The 26,762-nt window shown below is 37.4% G+C and overlaps 1 protein-coding gene across 1 annotated transcript in view; it reads right to left on the minus strand.

Annotated features, from left to right (window-relative positions):
* Window positions 1-18,918: 18,918 nt before the first annotated feature.
* The window catches only part of RAMP1 (receptor activity modifying protein 1), a 92,289-nt gene continuing 84,445 nt past the window's right edge, over window positions 18,919-26,762 (minus strand). Inside the window, exon 3 of the mRNA XM_053698826.1 lies at window positions 18,919-20,559. Within this exon, the coding sequence (XP_053554801.1) occupies window positions 20,304-20,559 (256 nt within the window). The 3' untranslated portion in view covers window positions 18,919-20,303. The remainder of the gene's footprint in view (window positions 20,560-26,762) is intronic.

Here is a 26,762-nt window from a genome sequence, read left to right on the forward strand (position 1 = left end):
ATGTTTTTGTTAGTAGGCCAAATACCATGCTCCTCATTGTGTACATGAATGTGTGACATTAAAGGATGTTATATCTCAAATACATATAATACTGGTGTGTGGGATGTTACTCACCAGCATGAGGTGCTGTGGTTGCAGCCCCTGAGTCACGAGCCCCTGGAAATCCATGGACTGCTGTGATACTCAGGGAGCTGCGTATCATCTCCTGCCAGGTGTTGTATTTGGTTTCCAGGGGTGGACCACCACCTGTTCCCCTCTGGTGCATGGCTTCCTGCCCCATCTTCTCTTTCACCCGCCTCTTACAATCGTTCCACCTTTTTTTAAGTCCCTCGACAGTCCTCCTCTGCAGAGCCACACTGTTTACAGCATCCTCTACCGCCAACCATGCTATCTTACGCCTTCGGGCAACGCCTTTGCCCTTCTCCTGGCCAAAGAGGGCACTGTGGTTGTCCATGATGGCCTGGACTAGCGCAACATTCTCATCAAATAAGAAGTTTGGGCATCTCATTCGCTCATCCTCTGTGGACACCTTGCTTGCTCCCTGGGATGTCCCTGGTGTGGGTTCCTCCCTATCCTCTGCCTCCTCCCCCCTTCTGTCCCCATGTGCACCCTATGTCCCTCTTCTAAGTGTGCCTGGTCTCTGGGCATCTCCCCTCCCATCATCCCTTCTAACTCTCTCTCTCCCCACTTACTCCCTGACGTGGACCCCGCTGCTCCTCCTGTCCGCTACAATACTCCTCTCCCTGCAACTCCGCTCCCCTCGTCCCCTCCGCCCTACCTCTCCCTGACATCCTCACAGTACACACAATCACACACTCACACTCACTCCCAGTTCAATCACACACAATCACAACCAAACACTCAGCCTATCACACTGTAAAATTGAAATAAAATGTGTGAGGTGTTAGAAATAAAAAGTGTTGTGTATTTTGTATATGTATGTATGCAAAAAAATAAGTGCTGCGCCTCTCTCACTACTCTTACTAATCCTAAACTCACTGTAGTGTGCTGTAGCTCAACGAACCATCCAAACACACTGAAGAAAATGGCGGCTGCGCATGGGTTTATATCTGACTTTTGAATAGCGTAATTACGTTGTGCATTTTTAGATGGAGTCGTGGATCATTTTTACGAGTGTTAGCCTAATTTGCATAAAACTACACTTTATTGAGACTTTACGTGGACAAAATACTGGCGTAAGTACTTGCGACGACTAAAATGTGTATTTGCCCACTTTTCGGAACAATGCCAGTTTGTCCTACTTACGCCACTTTAGCATCTGACGGCGCCGTATATTGGATACCCCGATGTGCGAGTTGAAATTACGGGCGGCGCGGGTTCCCTCGCTTGCGCCAAAAATTACGCCGTATATCGGATCGCGCCCCTGGTGCCTCAAGCCAGTTTATGAGGCAAAAGATGTCAGCACAGGGTGACAGAAAACGATGTCCTTTATCAAGACCGACACTGAAGTCTATTGGAGTTGAAACACTAGGATATCTTAAGACATTTGTATCACTTTTATGTTAGAGGGTGACCAAAGATGACAGGCATGTCATGTTTGGTATCAAAATAATCCTCACAATGCCACAATGGGGTTGCTTATAAGGATATGTGTACTGTATTTACATAACTAAAAAAAGATAAATTATTCAATAACTTTAGCCAGGGCATTAGGGCTTTTTGTGGTTACCTTCACTGTCCACCCTGGAAGGGGCCTGGTCAGAAAGCTTACCTCAGCAAAAAAATTATTTAAAGGGACATGAAACCCTAAGTGTTACTTCATATTTCAGATAAATTGTTTATTTTTAAACAACTTTACAATGTTCTTCTATTATCAATTTTCCATTGTTTTCTTTGTATTCATTCTTGAAAAGAATACCTCTACGTAGGTTATGGGGCAACAATGCACTACTGGGAGCTAGCTACTGTTTGGTTGCTGGTCATAAATGCCTCCTGTTATTGGCTCACCTTATCTGTTCAGTTAGCTTCCAGTAGTGCATTAATGCTCCTTTAAGAAAGCATACCAAGAGAATGAAGCAAATTTGAAAGTTGTTCAAACTGGTATACTGTATTAGTCATTAAAGAAAAACATTGGGTTTAATGTCTCTTTAACTGTGATTTCAGCAACATAATTTTGTCATTCTACATGGGAGGCTGCATGCAGCAGCATGTTTCACAATATATCTTCCATCTCCCTGGAACAGAGGCTATTTTGATAAAGTTATAGGTTCTTTTATATTGCTCCTTTTTTGTTTTTAAAAACGGTTTTGCTATGTGTAATTGTTTAACTAATTTTTTATATAAATGCGCTGTGACTCCTTTTTGTTCATAATAAATGTTCCTTTATTAAAGGGACATTAAACCCACATTTTTTTTTCTTTCATGGCTTAGATGGAAAATACAATTTTAAACAACTTTCTAATTTACTTCTATTATCTAATTTGCTTCATTCTCTTGATATTCTTTCCTGAAAAGCATATCTAGATAGGCTCAGTTAATTAATTAATGGCTGGACATAGATGCCTCATGTGATTGGCTCACCCATGTGCATTGTTATTTCTTTAACAAAAGATATCTAAAGAATGAAGCAAATTAGATAATATAAGTAAATTGGAATGTTGTTTAAAATTGTATTTTCTAACTGAATCATGAAATACATTTTTTGGGTTTAATGTCCCTTTAAGTTTCTGCCTTTATCTAAAATTTTGAACCACGTTACCGAATAGACTGGTAATAACAGTACTGCTTATTTTTAGATTGATTTTTGCGAAATTGTGTTTTCGTATTTTTAATCTGTTAATCTGGGTTTCTTTCATGTAATTGGCAAGAGTCCATGAGCTAGTGACGTATGGGATATACAATCCTACCAGGAGGGGCAAAGTTTCCCAAACCTCAAAATACCTACAAATACACCCCTCACCACACCCACAATTCAGTTTTACAAACTTTGCCTCCTATGGAGGTGGTGAAGTAAGCTTGTGCTAGATTTCTACGTTGATATGCGCTTCTTAGCATTTTGAAGCCCGGTTTCTCTCAGAGTACAGTGAATGTCAGAGGGATGTGAAGGGAGTATCACCTATTGAATGCAATGGTCTTCCTAACGGGGATCTATTTCATAGGTTCTCTGTTATCGGTCGTAGAGATTCATCTCCTACCTCCCTTTTCAGATCGACGCTATACTCTTATATACCATTACATCTACTGATTTCCGTTTCAGTACTGGTTTGGCTATCTGCTATATGTGGATGGGTGTCTTTTGGTAAGTATGTCTCATTTACTTAAGACACTCTCAGCTATGGTTTGGCACTTTATACATAAAGTTCTAAATATATGTTTGTACTTATATTTGCCATGATTCAGGTTTATCAGTATATTTCCTTTTTGTAGACTGTCAGTTTCATATCTGGGAAATGCATTTAAAAAAAAAAAATTCTTACCTGAGGTTTTCTAAATTGCGGCCTGTATTAGGCTCACGAGAGCGCAAAATGCTATAATTTATTGCGTCATTCTTGGCGCAAGACTTTTTTGGTGCGAAAATTACGTTTGTTGAAGCAAATTAGTCATTTCCCGCGTCTTAGTTGATGCCGAGTCGTTTCACGAGGTTGCGTCATCTATGACGCTCGAGTTACGTTCCGGACGTTTTTGGCGCCAAAAAATGTTTTTCAGTTTGTGGTGCGTCATACTTGGCACCAAACATTTTTTCATTATTTAAGACCTCATTTCTTCTGCTTCTGGTCTTTTTTTTTCTATGTCAGAGGCCTATTCTGTTTGCATTTTTTCCCATTCCTGAAACTGTCATATAAGGAAATTTATAATTTTGCTTTATATGTTGTTTTTTCTTTTACATACTGCAAGATGTCTCAATCTGATCCTGTCTCAGAATCTACTACTGGAATCCTGCTGCCTGATATCGGTTCTACCAAAGCTAAGTGCATTTGTTGTAAACTTGTGGTAACTGTTCCTCCAGCTGTGGTTTGTAATAGTTGTCATGATAAACTTTTACATGCAGAAAATGTTTCCATCAGTAGTAGTTCATTACCTGTTGCTGGTCCATCAACATCTAATGCTCAGGATATTCCTGTAAATTTAAGAGAATTTATTTCTGATTCCATTCAGAAGGCTTTGTCTGCCATTCCGCCTTCTATTAAACATAAAAGGTCTTTTAAAACGTCTCATAGAGTTGATGAATTTTCTAATGAACGACAACATACTGATTTATCTATCTCTGATAAGGATCTGTCTGATTCAGATGATCCTGCCTCAGATATTGACACTGACAAATCCTCTTATTTATTTAAAATGGAGTATATTCGTTCTTTATTAAAAGAAGTGTTGATTGCATTAGATATGGAGGAGACTAGTCCTCTTGATACTAAAACTAGTAAACGTTTAAATTCGGTTTATAAACCTCATGTAGTTATTCCAGAGGTTTTTCCAGTTCCTGATGCTATTTCAGATATGAATTCAAAGGAATGGAATAGACTGGGTACTTCTTTTACTCCTTCTTCAAGGTTTAAAAAATTGTATCCTTTGCCTACTGATAGATTGGAGTTTTGGGAAAAGATCCCCAAAGTTGATGGGGCCATCTCTACTCTTGCTAAACGTACTACTATTCCTACGGAAGATAGTACTTCTTTTAAAGATCCTTTAGATAGGAAGCTTGAATCTTATCTAAGGAAATCTTATTTATGTTCAGGTCATCTTCTTAGGCCTGCTATTTCTTTGGCTGATGTTGCAGCTGCCTCAACTTTTTGGTTGGAAACTTTAGCGCAACAAGTATCAGATCATAATGTGTATAGCATTGTTAAATTAATTCAACATGCTAATAATTTCATTTGTGATGCCATTTTTGATATTATCAAAATTGATGTTAGATATATGTCTTTAGATATTTTAGCTAGAAGAGCTTTATGGCTTAAATCTTGGAATGCTGATATGACTTCTAAATCAACATTGCTATCTCTTTCTTTCCAAGGTAATAAATTATTTGGTTCTCAGTTGGATTCTATAATTTCAACTGTCACTGTAGGGAAGGGAGCTTTTTTGCTTTAGGATAAAAAAATCTAAGGCTAAATTTAATGCTTCTAACCGTTTTCGTTCCTTTCGACAAAATAAGGAACAGAAACCTAATCCTTCCCCTAAGGAATCTGTCTCCAATTGGAAGCCTTCCTCAATCTGGAATAAATCCAAGACATTTAAGAGATCTAAACCAGCCCCCAAGTCCACATGAAGGTGCAGCCCTCATTCCAGCTCAGCTAGTAGGGGGCAGATTAAAAATTTTCAAGGATGTTTGGATAAATTCAGTCCAAAATCATTGGATTCAGAACATTTTTTCTCAGGTGTACAGAATAGGTTTCAGGGTAAGACCGCTTGTGAGAAGTTTCTTTCTCTCACGCATACCAGTGAACCCAGAGAAAGCACAGGCTTTCCTGAAGTGTGTTTCAGATCTGGAGTTATCTGGGGTAATCGTACCAGTTCCTTTTCAGGAACAGGGTCTGGGGTTTTATTCAAATCTGTTCATTGTCCCGAAGAAAGAAAATTCATTCAGACCAGTTCTGGATCTAAAAGTCTATCTATTCTGCCTTTTGTTCAGCAAGGGCATTATATGTCCACAATAGACTTACAGGATGCATATCTTCATATTCCGATTCATCCAGATCACTATCTGTTCCTGAGATTCTCTTTTCTAGACAAGCATTACCAATATGTTGCTCTTCCATTTGGCCTAGCGACAGCTCCAAGGATCTTTTAAAAAGTTCTCGGTGCCCTACTCTCTGTAATCAGAGAGTGGGGTATTGCAGTGTTTCCTTATTTGGACGATATCTTGGTACTTGCTCAGTCTTTACGTTCTGCAGAATCTCACACAAATCAACCAGTGTTGTTTCTTCAAAGACATAATTGGAGGATCAATTTACCAAAAAGTTCTTTGATTCCTCAGACAAGGGTAACCTTTTTAGGTTTCCAGATAGATTCAGTATCCATGACTTTGTCTCTAACAGACAAGAGACGTCTGAAATTGGTTGCAGTCTGTTGGAACCTTCAGTCTCAGTCATTCCCTTCAGTAGAATGGAAGTGCATGGAAGTTTTAGGTCTCATGACTGCAGCATCGGACGCGATCCCCTTTGCTTGTTTTCATATGAGACCTCTTCAGCTTTGTATGCTGAACCAATGGTGCAGGGATTATACAAGGATATCACAATTAATATCCTTAAATCCCAATGTTCGACTATCTCTGACTTGGTGGTTAGATCACCATTGTATAGTTCAAGGGGCCTCTTTTGTTCATCCAACCTGGACCGTGATCACAACAGATGCAAGTCTTTCAGGTTGGGGAGCTGTCTGGGGATCTCTGACAGCACAAGGGGTTTGGAAATCTCAAGAGGCGAGATTACCAATCAATATTTTGGAACTCCGTGTGATTCTCAGAGCTCTTCAGTTTTGGCCTCTATTGAAGAGAGAGCCATTTATTTGTTTTCAGACAGACAATGTCACAACTGTGGCGTATGTCAATCATCAGGGTGGCACTCACAGTCCTCAGACTATGAAAGAAGTATCCCGGATACTTGTTTGGGCATAATCCAGCTCCTGTCTAATTTCTGAGGTCCATATCCCAGGTATAGACAATTGGGAAGCGGATTATCTCAGTCGTCAAACTTTACATCCGGGAGAGTGGTCTCTTCACCCAGATGTGTTTTTTCAAATTGTTCAGATGTGGGGGCTTCCAGAAATAGATCTGATGGCATCTCATCTAAACAAGAAACTTCCCAGGTACCTGTCCAGGTCCTGGGATCCTCAGGCGGAAGCAGTGGATGCATTGACACTTCACTGGAGTTATCAACCTGCCTATATTTTTCCGCCTCTAGTTCTTCTTCCAAGAGTGATTTCCAAGATCATCATGGAGCAATCGTTTGTGGGCTCACAGGTTTTGGTATGCAGATCTTGTTCGGATGTCCAGTTGCCAACCTTGGCCACTTCCACTAAGGCCAGACCTTCTATCTCAAGGTCCATTTTTCCATCAGGATCTCAAATCATTAAATTTGAAGGTATGAAAATTGAATGCTTAGTGCTTAGTTATAGAGGTTTCTCTGACTCAGTGATTAATACTATGTTGCAGGCTCGTAAATCTGTTTCTAGAAAGATTTATTATCGAGTTTGGAAGACTTACATTTCATGGTGTTCTTTTCATAAATTCTCTTGGAATTCTTTTAGAATTCCTAGAATTTTACTGTTTCTTCAGGATGGTTTGGATAAGGGTTTGTCTACAAGTTCCTTGAAAGGACAAATCTCTGCTCTTTTTGTTTAATTCCACAGAAAAATTGCTAAACTCCCTGATATTCATTGTTTTGTACAGGCTTTGGTTCGTATCAAGCCTGTCAGTAAATCAATCTCTCCTCCTTGGAGTCTTAATTTGGTTTTGAAGGCTTTACAGGCTCCTCCGTTTGAGCCTATGCATTCTTTGGACATTAAATTGCTTTCTTGGAAAGTGTTGTTTCTTTTGGCCATCTAACCCTGTTCCAAATTATTATGCCAATGATATCTTTCTCATTTCAGCATAATTCTCATGTTATCAACTATTAAGAGTACAATTAAAATTTTATTGAACAAACCTCCTAATGATAACAGTATTTTTATTCAAAATAAAAAACTTACAATGCACTGTTCCAAATTATTATGCACAGTAAGTTTCAAAACACTTTATAGGTTGTAAAGAACTGAAAATTGTCATTTGTTGTGTTTGCAGCATATTTACTGAAATCAAAAGCTATTTCAATCAAACTTTGAACAACATTTTAACTTTTTAAACATTTTAACAAGTCACGTTACATTTTAACATAGGACCCTTTATTTGATGGCAGCTTCACAAGTCTTGCATCCATTGAATTTGTGAGTTTTTGGACAGTTTCTGCTTGAATTTGTTTTCAAGATGTCAGCATAGCCTCCCAGAGCTGCTGTTTGGATGTAAACTGCCTCCCACCCTCATAGATCTTTTGCTTGAGGATGCTCCAAAGGTTCTCAATAGGATTGAGGTCAGGGGAGGATGGGAGGCCACACCATGACTTTCTCTCCTTTTATCCCCATAGCAGCCATTGATTCAGAGGTATTCTTTGCAGCATGAGATGGTGCATTGCCATGCATGAAGATGATTTTATTACGGAAAGCATAGTTCTTCCTTCTGCACCAGGAAAGGAAGTGGTCAGTCAGGAACTCCACTTACTTTGCAGAGGTCATCTTTACACCTTCGGGGACCCTAAAGGAGCTGACCAGCTCTCTTCCCATGATTCTGGCCCAAAACATGACTCCACCACCGCCTTGCTGACGTCGCAGCCTTGTTGGAACAGGGTGGCCGTCCACCAACCATCCACTATTCCATCTATCTGGACCATCCAGGGTTGCACGGCACTCATCAGTGAACAGGACTGTTTAAAAATTAGTCTTCATGTATTTTTCTGCCCAATGCAGTTTCTGCTTGTGAGCATTGGTTAGTGGTGGCCGAATGGAAGGTTTATGCACAGTTGCAAGACTCTGGAGGATTATACACCTTGATGTCCGTGGGACTCCAGAGGCACCAGCAGCTTCAAATATCTGTTTGCTGCTATGTAATGGTATTTTAGCAGCTGCTCTCTTGATCTGATGCCTGGATCTGGCAGAAATCTTCCTCAGTGTGCCTTTATCTGCACAAACCCGTCTGTGCTCTGAATCAGCCACAAATCTCTTAATACTGCGATGATCACGCTTAAGTTTTCATGAAATATCTAATGTTTTCATACCTCGTCCAAGGCATTGAACTATTTCACTCTTTTTGGCAGCAGAGAGATCCTTTTTCTTCCCTATATTGCTTGAAAATGGTGCTCTGCTTAATAATGTGGAACACCCTCCTTTAGTAGTTTTTCCTTTAATTGGGCTCACATGGCAATCTAATTATCACAGGTGTCCGAGATTGTTTTCAGTGATCAAAAGAGCCCTGAGACACAATGCCATCCATGAGTTCAACTGAAAAAAAAAAAAAATATTAAAACTTTGTGACACTAAAATAGAATTTGCATAATAATTTGGAACAGGGTGTATTCTGCTAGAAGAGTTTCTGAATTATCTGTTCTTTCTTGTGAGTCTCCTTTTCTGATTTTTCATCAGGATAAGGCAGTTTTGCGGACTTCATTTAAATTCTTACCTAAAGTTGTGAATTCCAACAACGTTAGTAGGGAAATTGTTATCCCTTCTTTGTGTCCCCATCCTAAGAATTCTTTGGAAGATCGTTACATTCTTTGGATGTGGTGAGAGCCTTGAAATATTATGTTGAAGCTACTAAAGTTTTCAGGAAGACTTCTAGTCTATTTGTTATCTTTTCTGGTTCTAGGAAAGGTCAGAAGGCTTCAGCCATTTCTTTGGCATCTTGGTTAAAGCTTTTGATTCATCACGCTTATTTGGAGTCGGGTAAATCCCCGCCTCAGAGGATTACAGCTCATTCTACTAGGTCAGTTTCCACTTCCTTTTTTCTTCTTCAGAAGCAGTTTTTGGTAGAAAAGTTCTTTAGGCAGCTGTTTCAGTTTGATTCTTTTGCTTATAATTTCAGCTTTTTTCTTTTGCATTATAACATTAAAATTTATGATTTGGGTTGTGGATTAATTTTTTTCAGCGGAATTTTGATCCCTCCCTCTGTAGTGACTCTTGCGTGGAGTTCCACATCTTTGGTATTGCTATCCCATACGTCACTAGCTCATGGGCTCTTGCCCATTACATGAAAGAAAACATAATTTATGTAAGAATTTACCTGATAAATTCATTTCTTTCATATTGGCAAGAGTCCATGAGGCCCACCCTTTTTATGGTGGTTATGATTTTTTTGTATAAAGCACAATTATTCCAATTCCTTTGTTGATGCTTTTTTACTCCTTTCTTTATCAACCCACTTCTTGGCTATTCGTTAAACTGAATTGTGGGTGTGGTGAGGGGTGTATTTGTAGGCATTTTGAGGTTTGGGAAACTTTGCCCCTCCTGGTAGGAATGTATATCCCATACGTCACTAGCTCATTGACTCTTGCCAATATGAAATAAATTAATTTATCAGGTAAATTCTTACATAAATTATGTTTTTTCTTTAGGATTTCACATATAATAAGCTTAACCCCTTAGTGACAGACCATTTTTCAATTTTCTTACCCTTAAAGGGACGCAAAACCCAAAATGTTTCTTTCATTATTCAGATAGAGAATACTATTTTAAACAATATTCCAATTGACTTCTATTATCTAATTTGTTTCATTCTTTATATACCCTTTGCTGAAGAAATATCAATGCACATGTGTGAGCCAATCACACGAGGCATCTATGTGAAGCCACCAATCAGCAGCTACTGAACCTATCTTTATATTCTTTTCAGTCAAGGATATCAAGAGAATGAAACAAATTAGATAATTAAAGTAAATTAGAATGGTGTTTAAAAGAAAAAATGTGGGTTTCATTTTCCTTTAAGAACCAGGGCTATTTTTAAATGTTTGCGGTGTTTATGTTTAGCTGTAATTTTCCTCTTACTCATTTACTGTACCCACAAATATTATATACAGTTTTTCTTGCCCTTAAATGTTCTTTCTAAAGATACCATTATTTTCATCATCATTCATCATATAATTTACTATAACATTTTTTTATAAAATATGATGAAAAAATGAAAAAAAAAACACTTTTTCTAAGTTTGACCCCCCAAATCTGTTACACATTTACAACCACCAAAAAACACCCATGCTATATAGTTTCTAAATTTTGTCCTGAGTTTATAAATACCCAATGTTGACATGTTCTTTGCTTTTTTTGCAAGTTATAGGGCAATAAGTACAAGTAGCACTTTGCTATTTCCAAACTTTTTTTTTTTTCAAAATTAGCGATAGTTACATTGTAACACTGATATCTGTCAGTAATCCCTGAATAACCCTTCACATGTATATATATATATATATATATATATATATATATATATATATATATATATATATATATATATATATATATATTTAGTAGACAACCCAAAGTATTGATCTAGGCCCATTTTGGTATATTTCATGCCACCATTTCACCGCCCAAATGCGATCAAATAAAAAAAAAATGTTAACTTTTTCACAAGTTTTAGGTTTCTCACTGAAATTATTTACATACAGCTTGTGCAATTATGGCACAATGGTTGTAAATGCTTCTCTGGGCTCCCCTTTGTTTAGAAATAGCAGACATATATAGCTTTGGCATTACTTTTTTGTAATCAGAAGGCCGCTAAATGCCGCTGTGCCCCACACTTGTATTAAGGGGTTAATTAGGTATTAGGGGTTAATTAGGTAGCTTGTAGGGTTAATTTTAGCTATAGTGTAGTAAACAACCCAAAGTATTGATCTAGGCCCATTTTGGTATATTTCATGCCACGATTTCACCGCCAAATGCGATCAAATAACAAAAAATCATTAACTTTTTTACTAACTTTAGGTTTCTTACTGAAATTATTTACAAACAGCTTGTGCAATTATGGCACGCATGGTTGTAAATGCTTCTCTGGGATCCCCTTTGTTCAGAAATAGCAGACATAAATGGCTTTGGTATTGCTTTGTGGTAATTAGAAGACCGCTAAATGCCGTTGCACACCACTCTTATAATTTGCCCAGCAGTGAAGGGGTCAATTAGGTAGCTTGTAGGGTTAATTTTAGCTTTAGTGTAGAGATCAGCCTCCCACCTGACACATCAGTACTCATTTTTTTCTGTAGTGTAGCTGCCGCTCCTCAATAACCTACCCCCCTTCCAGTTCACTTCGCCCCAACAGATCCCACAGAGGATACCCTTTATTGCCTCTTTTCTCTCCTTCCCCCTCACTGTGACTCAGCACCGGCACTTTTCTTGAATGCCTGTAGCGTCGCGTAGCGGTCCCACTTGGTCCCGCCCTCCTCCCACCCCTTACAGCGATGGGCCGCCCACCCACCTAATGCATCGGTATCTCTACAAATCTATTTCTGCAGTGCCCCACTCGTGGGGCATGCAGAAATAGCGCAATCTCACAATTTTGAGCGAGATCGCGGCAGAGAGAAGCCCAGGACTGCAGTGACGTACAGGGTATGATGCTGTTCCTTAAGGGCATAATGACCAGAGTCGTACAGGGTACAGCACTGGCCGTTAAGGGGTTAAGTTGCAGCCACGAGCTGGAGTTTCTGAAGCTCCAGGCATCTGCTGCATATGGAACCGGAGCGCGATCGGTGCTCTGGTTCCATATGAGGGCAGATGCCTGATTGTTACAGACTGTGACACAGTGTGTGTCAGCATCTGTAATGATCGTTGCTGGTGCCGGTGGGAGCTGTGGGTGGGTGTGCGGCCTAGAAGCAGATGGGGAGGGAGTGGGAGGGCCATGCGCTACAGAAAAAAATAAAAGGACAGGAAGGGATGGGATAGCTACACTACAGAAAAAGGGGCTTGGGTTGGGGGGGGCCTAAATAATGAATAATAATAAAACATTTTCTGTAGTGTAGCTGCCCCCCCTTAATACCCTACCCCCCTCCCAGATCCCTTGCCCATCATGTATTCCCCCTCTCTCTCCCTCCTTTCCATACATTTACAATATATTAATGTTAATGTGGCGCGCACGCCCCCCGTCCCTCCCGCTGCACTCCAGCTGCATCTCGCACACTTCTGTGTGACCAAATGCGGATCTAAACATCAATGTGCTTCCCACCCACCAACGATCGGCACCATCAATGGGCGATGCATAGAGGGTAAAAAAGGGTATTGCAGTGATGCCTCAGTTAGAAATACCGCAAATCCACTTACGTAAATTGCGTATCCTCTTTTTTCAATGGGACTTGCATAGCACGAGTCTGCCAAAAAGTTAGCGGTAGACCCTCTCCTGTTAAGACTGGTACCGCATTTTAAAGTCAGTAGTTAAGAGTTTTACACTACAACGCCGTAGCATAAAACTTATAACTAAAGTGCTAAAAAGTACACTAACACCCATAAACTACCTATTACCCACTAAACCGAGGCCCTCCCTCATCGAAAACACTAAAAATATTTTTAACCCCTAATCTGCCGAACCGGACAACGCCGCCACTATAATTAATATATTAACCCCTAAACCGCCGCACTCCCGCCTCGCAAACATTAGTTAAATATTATTAACCCCTAATCTGCCGGCCCTAACATCGCCGACAACTACCTACATTTATTAACCCCTAATCTGCCGCTCCCAACGTCGCCGCCACTATACTAAAGTTATTAACCCCTAAATCTAACCCTAACCCTCCCTAACTTAAATATAATTAAATCTAAATAAAAATCTATCATTAACTAAATTATTCCTATTTAAAACTCAATATTTACCTATAAAATAAACCCTAAGCTAGTTACAATATAACTAATAGTTACATTGTATCTATCTTAGGGTTTATTTTTATTTTACAGGCAAGTTTGTATTTATTTTAATTAGGTAGAATAGTTATTAAATAGTTATTAACTATTTAATAACTACCTAGCTAAAATAAAGACAAATTGACCTGTAAAATAAAACCTAACCTAAGTTACACTAACACCTAACACTACACTATAATTAAATGAATTCCCTAAATTAAATACAATTAAATAACATTAGCTAAAGTACAAAAAAAAACAAACACTAAATTACAGAAAATAATAAACAAATTACAAGATTTTTAAAGTAATTACACCTAATCTAATCCCCCTAACAAAATAAAAAAGCCCCCCAAAATAAAAAAAAGCCCTACCCTACACTAAATTACAAATAGCCCTTAAAAGGGCCTTTTGCTGGGCATTGCCCCAAATTAATCAACTCTTTTACCTGTAAAAAAAATTACAAATCCCCCCCAACATTAAAACCCACCACCCACACAACCAACCCTACTCTAAAACCCACCCAATACCCCCTTAAAAAAAACTAACACTAACCCCTTGAAGATTACCTTACCGGGAGAAGTCTTCATCCAACCGGGCCGAAGTCCTCAACGAAGCCGGGAGAAGTCTTCATCCAAGCCGGGTGAGGTGGTCCTCCAGACGGGCAGAAGTCTTCATCCAGACGGCATCTTCTATCCTCATCCATCCGGCGCGGAGCGGGTCCATCTACAAGACATCCGACGCGGAGCATCCTCTTCATCCTACGGCTAACTCTGAATGAAGGTTCCTTTAAATGACGTCATCCAAGATGGCGTCCCTTCAATTCCGATTAGCTGATAGAATTCTATCAGCCAATTGGAATTAAGGTAGAAAAAATCCTATTGGGTGATGCAATCAATCATCGATCAGTGCTCCGGTTCCATATGAGGGCAGATGCCTGATCGTTACTGACTGTGACACTGTGTGTGTCACTGTCTGTAATGATCGTTGCTGGTGCCGGTGGGAGCTGCGGGCGGGTGTGCGGCCTAGCAGCAGATGGGGGAGGGAGTGGGAGGGCCCAACGCTACAGAAAAAGAAATAAAGAGACAGGAAGGGATGGGGCAGCTACACTACAGAAAAAGGGGCTTGGGGTTTCGGGGGCCCTAAATAATGATCGTGGGAGCCACTATACTACAGAAAATAAGTAAAAAAAACATTAAAATAAAATTAAAAAATAATTAAAAACATAAATAAAAGTTTTATAGGTACTGGCAGACAGCTACCAGTACCTATGATGGCGGATATAGTTAGAGGATGGAGGGTTAGTGAGCTGTTTGGGAGGGATCAAGGAGGTTGGATGGTAAGGGGGGATCCTACCCTGCAGAAAAATAAAACATTTTTAATTTTTTTTTATTAAAATAAATAAATTATTATATTGGCAGACTGTCTGCCAGTACTTAAGATAGGGGTGACCAGTGGGGGAGGGAAGAAAGCTGTTTGGGAGGGATCAGGGTGTGTTAAGTGTCAGGTGGGAGGGTAATCTTTACACTAAAACTAAAATTAATCTTACAAGCTACCTAATTAACCCCTTAATTGCCGGGAATAATAGAAGTGTGGTGCGCAGCTGCAATTAGCAGCCTTTTAATAGGAAAAAGCAATGGCTAAGCCATATATGTCTGCTATTTCTAAACAAAGGGGATCCCAGAGAACCTTTTACAACCATTTGTGTCATGATTGCACAAGAAGTATGTAAATCATTTCAGTAAGAAACCCAAAGTTTGTGAAAAAATTAACAATTTTTTTTATTTGATTGCATTTGGCAATGAAATGGTTGCATGAAATATACCAAAATGGGTCTAGATCAATACCTTTGGTTGGGTAGTTTTGACTGGTAAATAAAAAAAACAAGGCTCTATTTTTGTTTAAATAGATTGATAGCAAAAATGCTAAAAATTCTTTGTTATTTTGGGCAAGTCCCGGTAGTGAAGGGGTTAATAGCCTAAGCTATATACAGACTAGACAGTGATTGCTTACAGCAGTGCACATTTTGAAAATCACTATTTGGATCAGCCAATAGGATTGAACTTCAATCCTATTGGCTGACTCCATCAGCCAATAGGATTTTTTCTACCTTAATTCCGATTGGCTGATAGAATTCTATCAGCCAATCGGAATCTAAGGGATGCCATCTTGGATGGCGTCACTTAAAGGTACCTTCATTCTGTGTTAGTCGTCGGATGAAGAGGATGCTCCGCGTCGGATGTCTTGAAGATGGACCCGCTCCGCGCTGGATGGATGAAGAATAGATAGAAGATGCTGTCTGAATGAAGACTTCTGCCCGTCAGGAGGACCACTTCTGCCCGGCATGGATGAAGACTTCTGCCTGTCTGGAGGACCACTTTGCCCGGCTTGGATGAAGAAGTCTCCCAGGGGGTTAGTGTTAGGTTTTTTAAGGGTGTATTGGGTGGGTTTTATTTTTAGGTTAGGGACTTTGGGCAGCAAAAGAGCTAACTGCCCTTTTAAGGGCAATGCCCATCCAAATGCCCTTTTCAGGACAATGGGGAGCGTAGGTCTTTTTAGCTAGTATTTTATTTGGGGGGCTGGTTGTGTGGGTGGTGGATTTTACTGTTGGGGGTTGTTTGTATTTTTTTACAGGTAAAAGAGCTGATTACTTTGGGGCAATGCCCCGCAAAAGTCCCTTTTAAGGGCTATTGGTAGTTTAGTTTAGGCTAGGGTTTTTTTTATTTTGGGAGGCTTTTTTATTTTAATAGGGCTATTAGATTAGGTGTAATTAGTTTAAATATCTGTAATTTGTTTATTATTTTCTGTAATTTAGTGTTTTTTTTTGTACTTTAGAAAATTTGATTTAATTTAGCTAATTGTATGTAATTTATTTAATTGTATTTAATTTAGTTAATTTATTTAATTATAGTGTAGTGTTAGGTGTAATTGTAACTTAGGTTAGGTTTTATTTTACAGGTACTTTTGTATTTATTTTAGCTAGGTAGTTATTAAATAGTTAATACCTATTTAATAACTATTCTACCTAGTTAAAATAAATACAAAGTTGCCTGTAAACTAAAAATAAATCCTAAGCCATCTACAATGTAACTATTAGTTATATTGTAGCTAGCTTAGGGTTTATTTTACAGATAAGTATTTAGTTTTAAATAGGAATAATTTAGTTAATGATAGGAATTTTTAGTTAGATTTCTTTTAATTATATTTAAGTTAGGGGGTGTTAGGGTTAGACTTAGATTTAGGGGTTAATAACTTTAATATAGTGGCAGCGACGTTGGGGGTGGCAGATTAGGGGTTAATAAATGTAGGTAGGTGGCGGCGATGTTAGGGATGGCAGATTAGGGGTTAATAATATTTAACTAGTGTTTGCAAGGCGGGAGTTTGGCGGTTTAGGGGTTAATATATTTATTATAGTGGCAGCGATGTCCGGTTCGGTAGATTAGGGGTTAAAAAATGTATTTTAGCGTTTGTGATGTGGGAGGCCCTCGGTTTAGGGGTTAATATGTAGTTTATGGGTGTTTGTGTACTTTTTAGCCCTTTAGTTAAGAGTTTTATGCTACGGCTTTGTAGTGTAAAACTCTTAACTACTGACTTTAAAATGCGGTACCAGTCTTGACAGGAGAGGGTCTACCGCTCACTTTTTGGCAGACTCGTAATACCGGCGCTATGCAAGTCCCATTGAAAAAAGAGGATACGCAATTTACGTAAGTGGATTTGCAGTATTGCCAAGTCTGGCCAAAAAAGTGAGCGGTACACCTGTACCTGCAAGACTCGTAATACCAGCGGGCGTTAAAAAGCAGCGTTAGGACCGGCTAACGCCGCTTTTTAAGTCTAACACAAAACTCGTAATCTAGCCGACTGTGTTCCAACATTACTGAAGAATAGGCCAACAACTATTGCTGCAAACATCATTTGCTGAGGAACCTTCGGTTTCGGCCTATTTGCAGGAACAGGCGGAGTAGGTAGGAGAGCTTGTCTGGTTGCTCAAGTAATAAAACTTAGCAATACGCCATGTTAGTTTACTGTATGGTATGTACCTATGTGCCTAATAAAAAAGAAAAAACAAACAAAAAAACCTGATATAATATTAAAAGTACATTTAACAACAGGATTAATTTCCTTTTCTTTTCTTTTTTCTCTTTGTTGTTCAGGAGCTATGTATTGTCTAATTTTGTATAATTGGGTTCTGGTAGAACTGATTGCCATCTGACTGTGTTATTGTATTCTCTTATAAAAATAATAATAATTAAAAAAAAAGTACATTTAAAAGCGGTTGGTTTTGTGTAAAAATCATTCTTTTCCCGAAGCTCCCTAGACAGGCCAAAAAGCAAAACTGTGATTTTTAATATGCTGCAAATGAACTAATCCAGCTGTTTGATTTGCAGCATTTTATAGCTTACAGAATTTGCATATTGGCCTCTATGGAGTGTTGAACAAGCACAATTTAACACAAATCTGAAAGGTGAGCAATGTCCTTTTAATAATGACATAACAGGACACAGACTGGGTTAAAATCAGGGGTCAAGTCGGGTGGGAACGCATGGGAACGGAGTTCCTGCACTATTTTTGCAGGAGGAACTAAGTTCCCTCTGGACAGAGAACAGAAATGCTTCAGTAAACACTGCTGCTGCTGGAAGGAGGAGCTAGAGCACAGTCTGGTTAGCCCTCTAGTAAGATCCTCTAGTAATGGGCAGTAACACTTCTTACAATACACTAAATGCAATTCTTTCAGCGTTCCTGCAGTAAGATGATCCCGCAATGTGTGTAACGCATGGTGCTTACATTTCTGCGTGGCTTGCTCTGGGGTTATTTAGTTCCCCTCAGCAGAAATAGGATTATTGCACCTTAAGTGGGTGAGACTCTGTGACAGAGGAGGATCCTCAGGCCCAAAGGCAACCATTCAACCGTTCATTGGATTTAATTTGCTTTTATTAACCAAAGTGTATAGATTATATACATATAAATACAGTTTGTGTAAGTGTGTATATATATATATATATAAAATAATATTAATTGTGAGAGGGGGTGAAAGTCTTGGTGAGTTCCCACACTTTTTTTTGTAGGACTTGACCCCTGGTTAAAATCATGGGACACTGAATGCATTTTAGTTCTGTATAGAAGCATTTTGCAGTGTATGTACTGTATGTATATATATATATATATATATATATATATATATATATATATATATATATATATATATAATCAAAAATACTTAGAGTGAAAGTTATAAGTGTTTCAGTGACCATACAACATGTGCACCTGCATTCAAACACTGCATCTGTTCATAGAAAATATATGCCACCATTAGCTCTGTGACCAGGGAATAATTACATATTACTTTTACTAGAAACATTTGTTCTAATACATGTCTATTAAAAAAAGCATATTTTCAAATCTGAAATTTGCATTTCAATTTTGATGTCTACATACATATAGGACCACTGGGAGTTTAAATCTGATCAGGGCTTTTATGTTGAGTTTTTTTTGTGGCCTTTTTTATTTCTAAGATCATGTTTATTTCTTGATAAAAAAAAAAGCACAGAGCCATTGTGTTTATAGAGAAGTATTTAATGATATTAAATAATTTCTGTATGTGAATATCACAGCTCTCAGCATTACTAGATACACTCACATTCTGACACTTATTTCCAAGCATCAAAATATTTTTTGGCACAACTTATTTCTAGATCAGATAGACAAGATTTGTATCCTGTCTCAGAAAGGATAAAATAGGCAGTGTCCTGTGGGGAAGGCTTAAGGTATGTTACAACACAACATACATTACATGGACATTTTTTTATTTTTTTTATTGGGGCAAATAGGTTCATAAAATTAAATTTATTATTATTATTTTTTTTTATCTTAAATGACCAAAACAAACACTTTCTAACTAAAAAATAAAACACTCAGAGATTTTCTAAAACATATTTCAAGCAGGAATAGTGTGCCTGTAAAATGGTAATGCTTTTCATGTAATATAAATATATATCTTATTTATTATAAAAAAATAACCTTCAAAATATATACCCTATATATCAGACCATATGGAACTATAATGAAGAGGTTTGAAAATAAAACACTTTTATGGGTGTCTACTTGTGGTTATCACAAGAGGATGTACAGTTCTGGAATTTATGTGGGTGATGATGACTAGCAAGCCCAGGAATTAATCCTGAGTCTCTAATATTTTAAGTCTGGGAAAGATAGATTTCCTTGTGATGCTTCTTATAGTTCAGCATGTTTAGCGTGAGCTGAGAGGTTTGGCACTTATTACTGTAACTATGGAGGCAGAAATATAGCAGAGGACAATGCAGAGAAATACTGCACCTGTCACAGACAAATCTTTACATAAACCTGCTACCACATCTAGTGATTTTGAGCACATTGTCTATTCTTCAAACAGGAATACACTAATTGCCTCTAATATACATAGTGGTACTTTAAAATTGTACTGAGCATCAGAAAAGCACCTTCCATTTTGCTAGATTCATTCAAAATACTTAGAAATGACAGAACAATGCCAACATTTTAGCATATAATAGTTTCTCAAGAAAATAAAAAACAACAGATTTCCTCTCAGCTGAGGGAAGGTTCAACTGCACCCAGCATTTTTGGTACATTTTAGTTCCTTCATTTCCATATTTTATGTTTCACTCAATAATGAAGTCTTTCAAGCCGTTTTCCCTTTTGTCTATGCCCAACATGGGCTGTACTGTCACTTTTACCAAGGTAGCCATGCTTGTTTGAACCTTCTTCCCAAGAGGAAGAAAAATATCAGTAGGCAGTGTGGATAGAGGCCATCTTTATCTCTTCTAATCGCTGCTATACATCTTCTTGGCCTGAATCTGAAGGCTTTTACTCCACTCAGGAAGAGAATATAAACTCTGCAGAAACTAGATGGGGTTTTGGGGGGGATAATCTGGTCTTTCATGTCAAACAATGCCTTCACTCCGCTTGCTTCTCCACACAACAAGTGCTGTCATGATGAGGGTTACAAAGATGGGAATAAGGATAAAGGAGCAGAGGATTGGAAATGGGGGGTCAGCAGGCAGCCTTCCCGTCAGAGAGCAGCTATTAAAGTAGTTTTTGTGGATTTCTGTGAAGAAATCATTCACGTATTTGTTGGGCCAAAAACAGTCCAGTTCTTCAGCCAGGAGGACGGTACAGTTTGTGAGGTCTGCATAGATCCTGCATGAAAATGAGAAAAACAACAATCATGATCAAAGCTTAGATAAGAAATGCTAACATATTAATGTGCAAGCTACAAACATTATTTTGGATGGAAAGGACTTTCCAGCTGGTCCACACGTAAACATATGAGATATGTTTGATCTTTTACATATAACAGTTATGGAAATACCATAAGTTTTCTTACCTATTATTATTTATCTATATATGCACATTTCCGTCATCTAGAGCAACCCCCATTATTATAGTATAGTCCAGAGCAAACCCCTAGTCAGACGAGTATACAGTTTTATGGTTTTTATACATCAATATACCTCACAAATGAGGGGATTATTAACGAAAAAAAGTAAATTCAACTTTCGTAGCCATTGCTTATCATTAAAAGTTAGGCTCTTTGTCTAAATCCATGTACCTTCCATGTAGGCTTTTCCCCCCGCATGTGGTGATGACCACCGCCCACACATTTGAAGAGGTACAAAATGATCTATGAGCTTACCTCACATTTAACCAAATACAGAAAAAGGTACATACATAAACACATACACACACACACTCACAGAATGCCCCCCCCCCCGGGCATCAAAATCAGAACTGCTTATCAAAATCTTCTTAAGCATGTTCAGCTACATTAAACCCTTCTTGCATTTTGCATAAAACCTAAACTTGTCCCATGCATCTATAGAAGCGATAAAGCAAATTCCGTAACCTATGTTTTCTTTAAAAAACGACTGCATTTATAAGTATTTTTTTTTACCAATATTAATCATCCAACAAACAATTTTATAGTACCTTGTAACAAAACACCATTTGTCTTTTCTGATTAACAGCTTCTGTTTACCCAGTAGGCAAAATGATAGATTTGTAATTACTTGGCAAACAGACAACAGAACAAAGCTAAATATTTACCCTTCATGGCTGACAGTCTTATCACTAAAATTCATTATATAAACTGTGTAAATACACAAAAGATTTGTCTAATTAATAGAAAGTATAAAATTGCTCCATTAACTGTTTTGCTGCTTTTTGTAAGTAATAGTTTTGTTGGATGTTTAGTTCCCTGTATAAACTGCAATGGTCCCATTTAGCAGGGAATTTCTTAATGCACAGAACTGGGATATCATGTTACAAGAACAACAGGAGGTCTCTGCATGGGAAGGGGAGAATCATTCAGTAAAAGCCAAAAATAATTACAAACTGATGGGGCCTGACTGCAATTTTTTAATGAAGTTAAAGGGATATTAAAAAACAACTTTGCAATACACTTTCATGATTTATTTTACCCACTTTCCTGTAACTTAAAGGGACACTGTAGTCTTAAACTTATTTCCCCTTAATGTGTTTTCAATTGTTATACCAACTGCAGAGCATTATGTATGGGAACTTGCTCCTTTAGGTTTATTTTTGAATTTGCTGGTTTTGCTCATTGAAACCACAACCCATTGTTCTCAAGGCTATGACCATTTAAAATGACTACCTGCAGGAAGAGTGCAAAGTCAAAGCAGCTATTTCAAGATACAAAATAAAGGTAAAAGAGCTATTTGTAAGCAACTTAATACACTCCAGCAGGTAAAATGCATCAATAAAGGGGAGAAAAGTTTTCACTAAAAAAATCTTTGTGTTACCCCTAGAAGTCCTGAATTCTATCCCTGCAACATTCTATACAGTATTAACTTGATCAATACAGGAGCTTATTTATATCAGTCTTTAAAGTGATGGTAAATCTTAGAGTTTTTGCAATGCTAGGATTTTCCAGTGCTACGTATAAATTAAGGGAAGTAAAAAAAAGTCATGCTGAAAGTACCTTTGTTTACAGCAAGTTTATACAGAGCTGAGCGCCTCCGGCCGCCCATAACAAAACACTATTTTTTCAATGGGTCGATGTCTCCACCTCTTAGCAAATAGCTGTGCTTGCCTATCGGCATTATGTCGGATGGCTAGCACGCGATTGGCTAAGAGGTGCAAACCTCACCTTTATGAGAAAATAGCGTTGTGCCGCTGTCGCCCCGAGATGCTAAGCTCGGCATAAACTGCAGGCAAATAATGGGCCTTTCAGTATGTCGTTTTTTATACTTCATAACTGAAAGTCACCATTTCTTTATAGCAGTGGTAAATCCTAGCATTTCAAAAACACTAGGATTGACCATAGCAAAGGAGAAAATATACATTTATTCTAAATAAAATAGCAGTTTTCAGTGTAGATCTGTTGTGATACAGTGATTAATTGCTGAGATATACTATAAATATAACATTGCTTTAATATCAATTTAACATGTGCTAAAGAATACTACCTGTGGGTGGGGATCAGATTTTTTTCCACACACAAGCCCCAGATTAAAAGCTTATGTTCTTGGGGTAAATGTGCCCCACAATATGACCCAGCCTAAGAGGATTCACATGTACAGAGGAACTAACTAAAACTAGAAGCAATACTGACAAAATATAATATAGAAGGATTTAGTTCTCAAGAAAGAAGAATAAAACAATTCACCAGAGTTTCAGATCTAATAAAAACATTAGTGGAAACAAGATATCAGCAATGTCATTGAGGCACAGAATCCTGCAGTGTCAGAGTGGGATTATCAGATGCCATCATTTGACCCCTAAACATACAAACTACAATAATAGAATCCACTGTAAAGAGAGAAGCTTTAAAAAAGAACAAAAAAAAAAAAAAAAAAAAAACAAGGTTTCATAGAGAAATAATGATTAAAAACACTGCAGCTTTGTTCTTTTCAGTTTGTATGCCTGGAATATATAATGAAATGATATACTATGCTGAACGTAAAGAGTTAATGTACAGCACAAATTAATGAGCGGGAAAAATCTGTGTCATTCGATGGCACAATTTGTTAAAGGCTCATGGGACACAAATGTGAATTTCCCATTATAAGTCACAGATTGTTTGCTCCCACTGGACAACTCAGGACCAGTCCAGACCGGATGCCGGACTTCAGAAAGAAGTCATAGATCTGAATGTTATGTCCGTTAGAGAAAATGTAGTCTCATTTAAATAAAGGTAATTAAAAGTTGAACAGGGTACACCTTGAAACGACTAATAAAAAATCATGATCCACTTCTATAATATTTCTATTTAATCTCATAGTGGGATTTGCAGTGAGTCACAAGTATCCTTTTTTGTAAAACTCATAAACTGCATTGTCACCAAGGAGATAATGTATTCACAAACATTTTTGTTACCATGGGAATATTAAAAATTAATTAATTATCAACAAATTCGTAAACAAAAATCAGTGATAAATACAAATTAAAAATCATGTCCGCCCGCACATTAGTAATGCAGCCCCTAAATGCTATTGTATTATCTTTTTATCATGTATTTGTTGATAATGCAAATCTAATGTATTTACTGGTCCTTTAAAAAGACATTATACACTAGATTTTTTCTTTGCATAAATGTTTTGTAGATGATCCATTTATATAGCCCATAAAGTTTTTTTTTTTGTTTTTTTTAAATGTATAGTTTTGCTTATTTTTAAATAACATTGCGCTGATTTTTAGACTTATAACCAAGCCCCAAAGTTTTAGAAGTAGATGTATACCTACTCCAGCTTGCTTTTGTTTGTGTAAAGGGTCTTTTCATATGCAGAGGAAGGGGGAGATGGAAGTGTTTGCTCTTTTTGCTATACAGCCACTTTTATTGGGTGTTCCAGCTAAACATTTCAACAGAGCTAAACTGGGAGCTTCTAAGTAGGTTTTTAAACAGTTTTATACTGGATTTGTATATCAGTATCTGTGCATCTTATTCTTTATAGTAGTGTCTATTACATGCAGAGTTATATGAAAATTGGTGTATACTGTCTTTAAGTATTTCAGTGGTAGATCAGATTGAGAGGAAATGGGATATAATGAAAGGAATGGCTTAAATATAGAAAAGGATTGACAAAAGCAAAACAAAAACACAGATCCCATTCAAAACATTTACCCCAATATGGTCACACTGAACTCCTAAAGGAGCCTTAAATGTATGCTAAATACAAAACGTTAAAAAAAAAGGTACCAGTGTGTAGACAGAGTGAAACTGAATCTATTTTAAGTACAGTATAATACAGTACAAATAATACAATTTTAAAGAAAAACGTACATATTATCGCTGCTTGTTCAATTTGTATTTTAACGTGGAATGGTAGAGGCTTAAGCATGTGTTCAGCGACAGATGTTTGATAAGAAGTGATCAGGGAAAAAATAAATAACAATCTCACACATGGCAATAAAATATTGCTATATCCCTACTGACAAAATCATTCAGACACTGGCTATCATCATGCAATATCAAATGAACACTTGGAATTGCAAACATATTTCCAGAGGTTTAAGACCTGTTTGCAGTAACATGAGCAATGTGGCCCCTGGTGTTCGTGGAAGATGTAGGACCAGTTCAGAGAAATAGTCCAATCACTTGCCAGTCTTTTAGACTTTTAATCTCAAGTTTATATGAATTAAATGTATAATATATTGCATGGAGATAGTTGTTCCAGTAGTAATGCTTCACGTTATGATATAAAATGATTCAATATCAAGATTTCATTTTTTCTATTTTATGCATGAGTATCAATTTTCTTGAAAGATTTAAAGGGACAGTATAAAAATATAAAATGGTTAAATGCATATTAAAACAACTTAGCAATATACTTTCATTATTTATTTTGCCCCATTTACCTGCAACTTAAATCTAAAAATGGAGGATTTTTGGTCCGGAAAACTAAAAGAGCACAGCCTTGACAAATATCTCTCCCTAATTTGCATTTAGTTATCTAAAATAATGACAGTGGCAAATACTGACATATCCAGACTTAAAGTGACAGTCTACTTGAAAATTGTTTTGCATATTAATACACTTTTTATCTCTGTGATTACTTTGTATCTAAGCCTCTGTAGACTGCCACTTTATTTCAGTTCTTTTGATAGACTTGCATTTTAGCCAATCACTGCTGACTCATAAATAACTCCACAGGAGTGAGCACAATGTTATCTATAGGATACACATGAACTAGCACTGTCCAACTGTGAAAAACTGTCAAAATGCACTGAGATGAGGTGGCTTGAACAGCTTAAAAATCAGTTTGTGCCTAGCTAGGTTTAGCTTTCAACAAAGAATACCAAGCGAGCAAAGCAAATTTGATGATAAAAGTAAATTGGAAAGTTATTTAAAATTGCATGCCCTATCTGAATCATGAAAGTTTAATTTTGACTTGACTGTCCCTTTAAGTCCAGATTAGCTGTTTCAAATAAGGAAAGTGGTGAGTGGATTTTGATTTAAATCATGGTTTTCAGTTTCAGTATAACTTTTCAGATGATGTTTCCGGTTATATCAGACCATTATTCAGTTGGTTATAAATAATAAGATATGCATAGAAAGATCATTGAAATTAATTAAATTATTGAGAGGTGAACTATCTCCAGTTTAATAGGTTAAACATTCATATTTGATCAGCTTTTCAGTTGTACTTTATTAGAAGTAATCATTACTTTAATAAACAGAATTTAAATAGCTTTATTTAACTAAAGAAAAATAATCATTAGCGTAATAATAACAATTTAAAAAGTTTTATTTAACTAATACAATAACATTATATTTCATTTTTACTGCTTGCCTCTCCCTCCTCACACTTAGGTCCCTGTGCAAATCTGTTCAACTCCAAACAATCTTCTATTCATTGAGCTTTTTGAAACATAGTATTGGTTGATTCTATATACATAGATTTGCAGGGGAGCAATGGCATTAATAGTATTGGTTGATTCTATATACATAGATTTGCAGGGGAGCAATGGCATTAAAGGGACAGTAAAGTCAACATTAAACTTTCAAGATTTAGAAAGAACATGCAATTTGTAACAATTTTGCAATTTACTTCTCTTATCTCCAACTTTGTTCCCTTGGTATCCATTGTTGAAAAGTATACATAGATTGGTTCATAAGCAATGCAAAAGGGGGGGGGCGGGCGGTGCTACAGACGGAAAAATTGGTATTTAGATTCTCCATGAAAAATAAAGAAACGTGTTTTACCATTTCCTCAAAATCCAATTAAGAGGGTCAAAAGGGGGGGGGGGGGGGGCTGATTTATGAGGATACCTATATCATAAAAACCGACAATGTTACAGACGTGAAAATTGGTATTTAGATTCTCCTTGAAAAATAAAGAAACCTGTGTTTTACCATTCCCCCAAAATCCACTTAAAGGGAC

Source organism: Bombina bombina, chromosome 1, assembly GCF_027579735.1.
Source record: "Bombina bombina isolate aBomBom1 chromosome 1, aBomBom1.pri, whole genome shotgun sequence".
Taxonomy (NCBI): domain Eukaryota; kingdom Metazoa; phylum Chordata; class Amphibia; order Anura; family Bombinatoridae; genus Bombina; species Bombina bombina.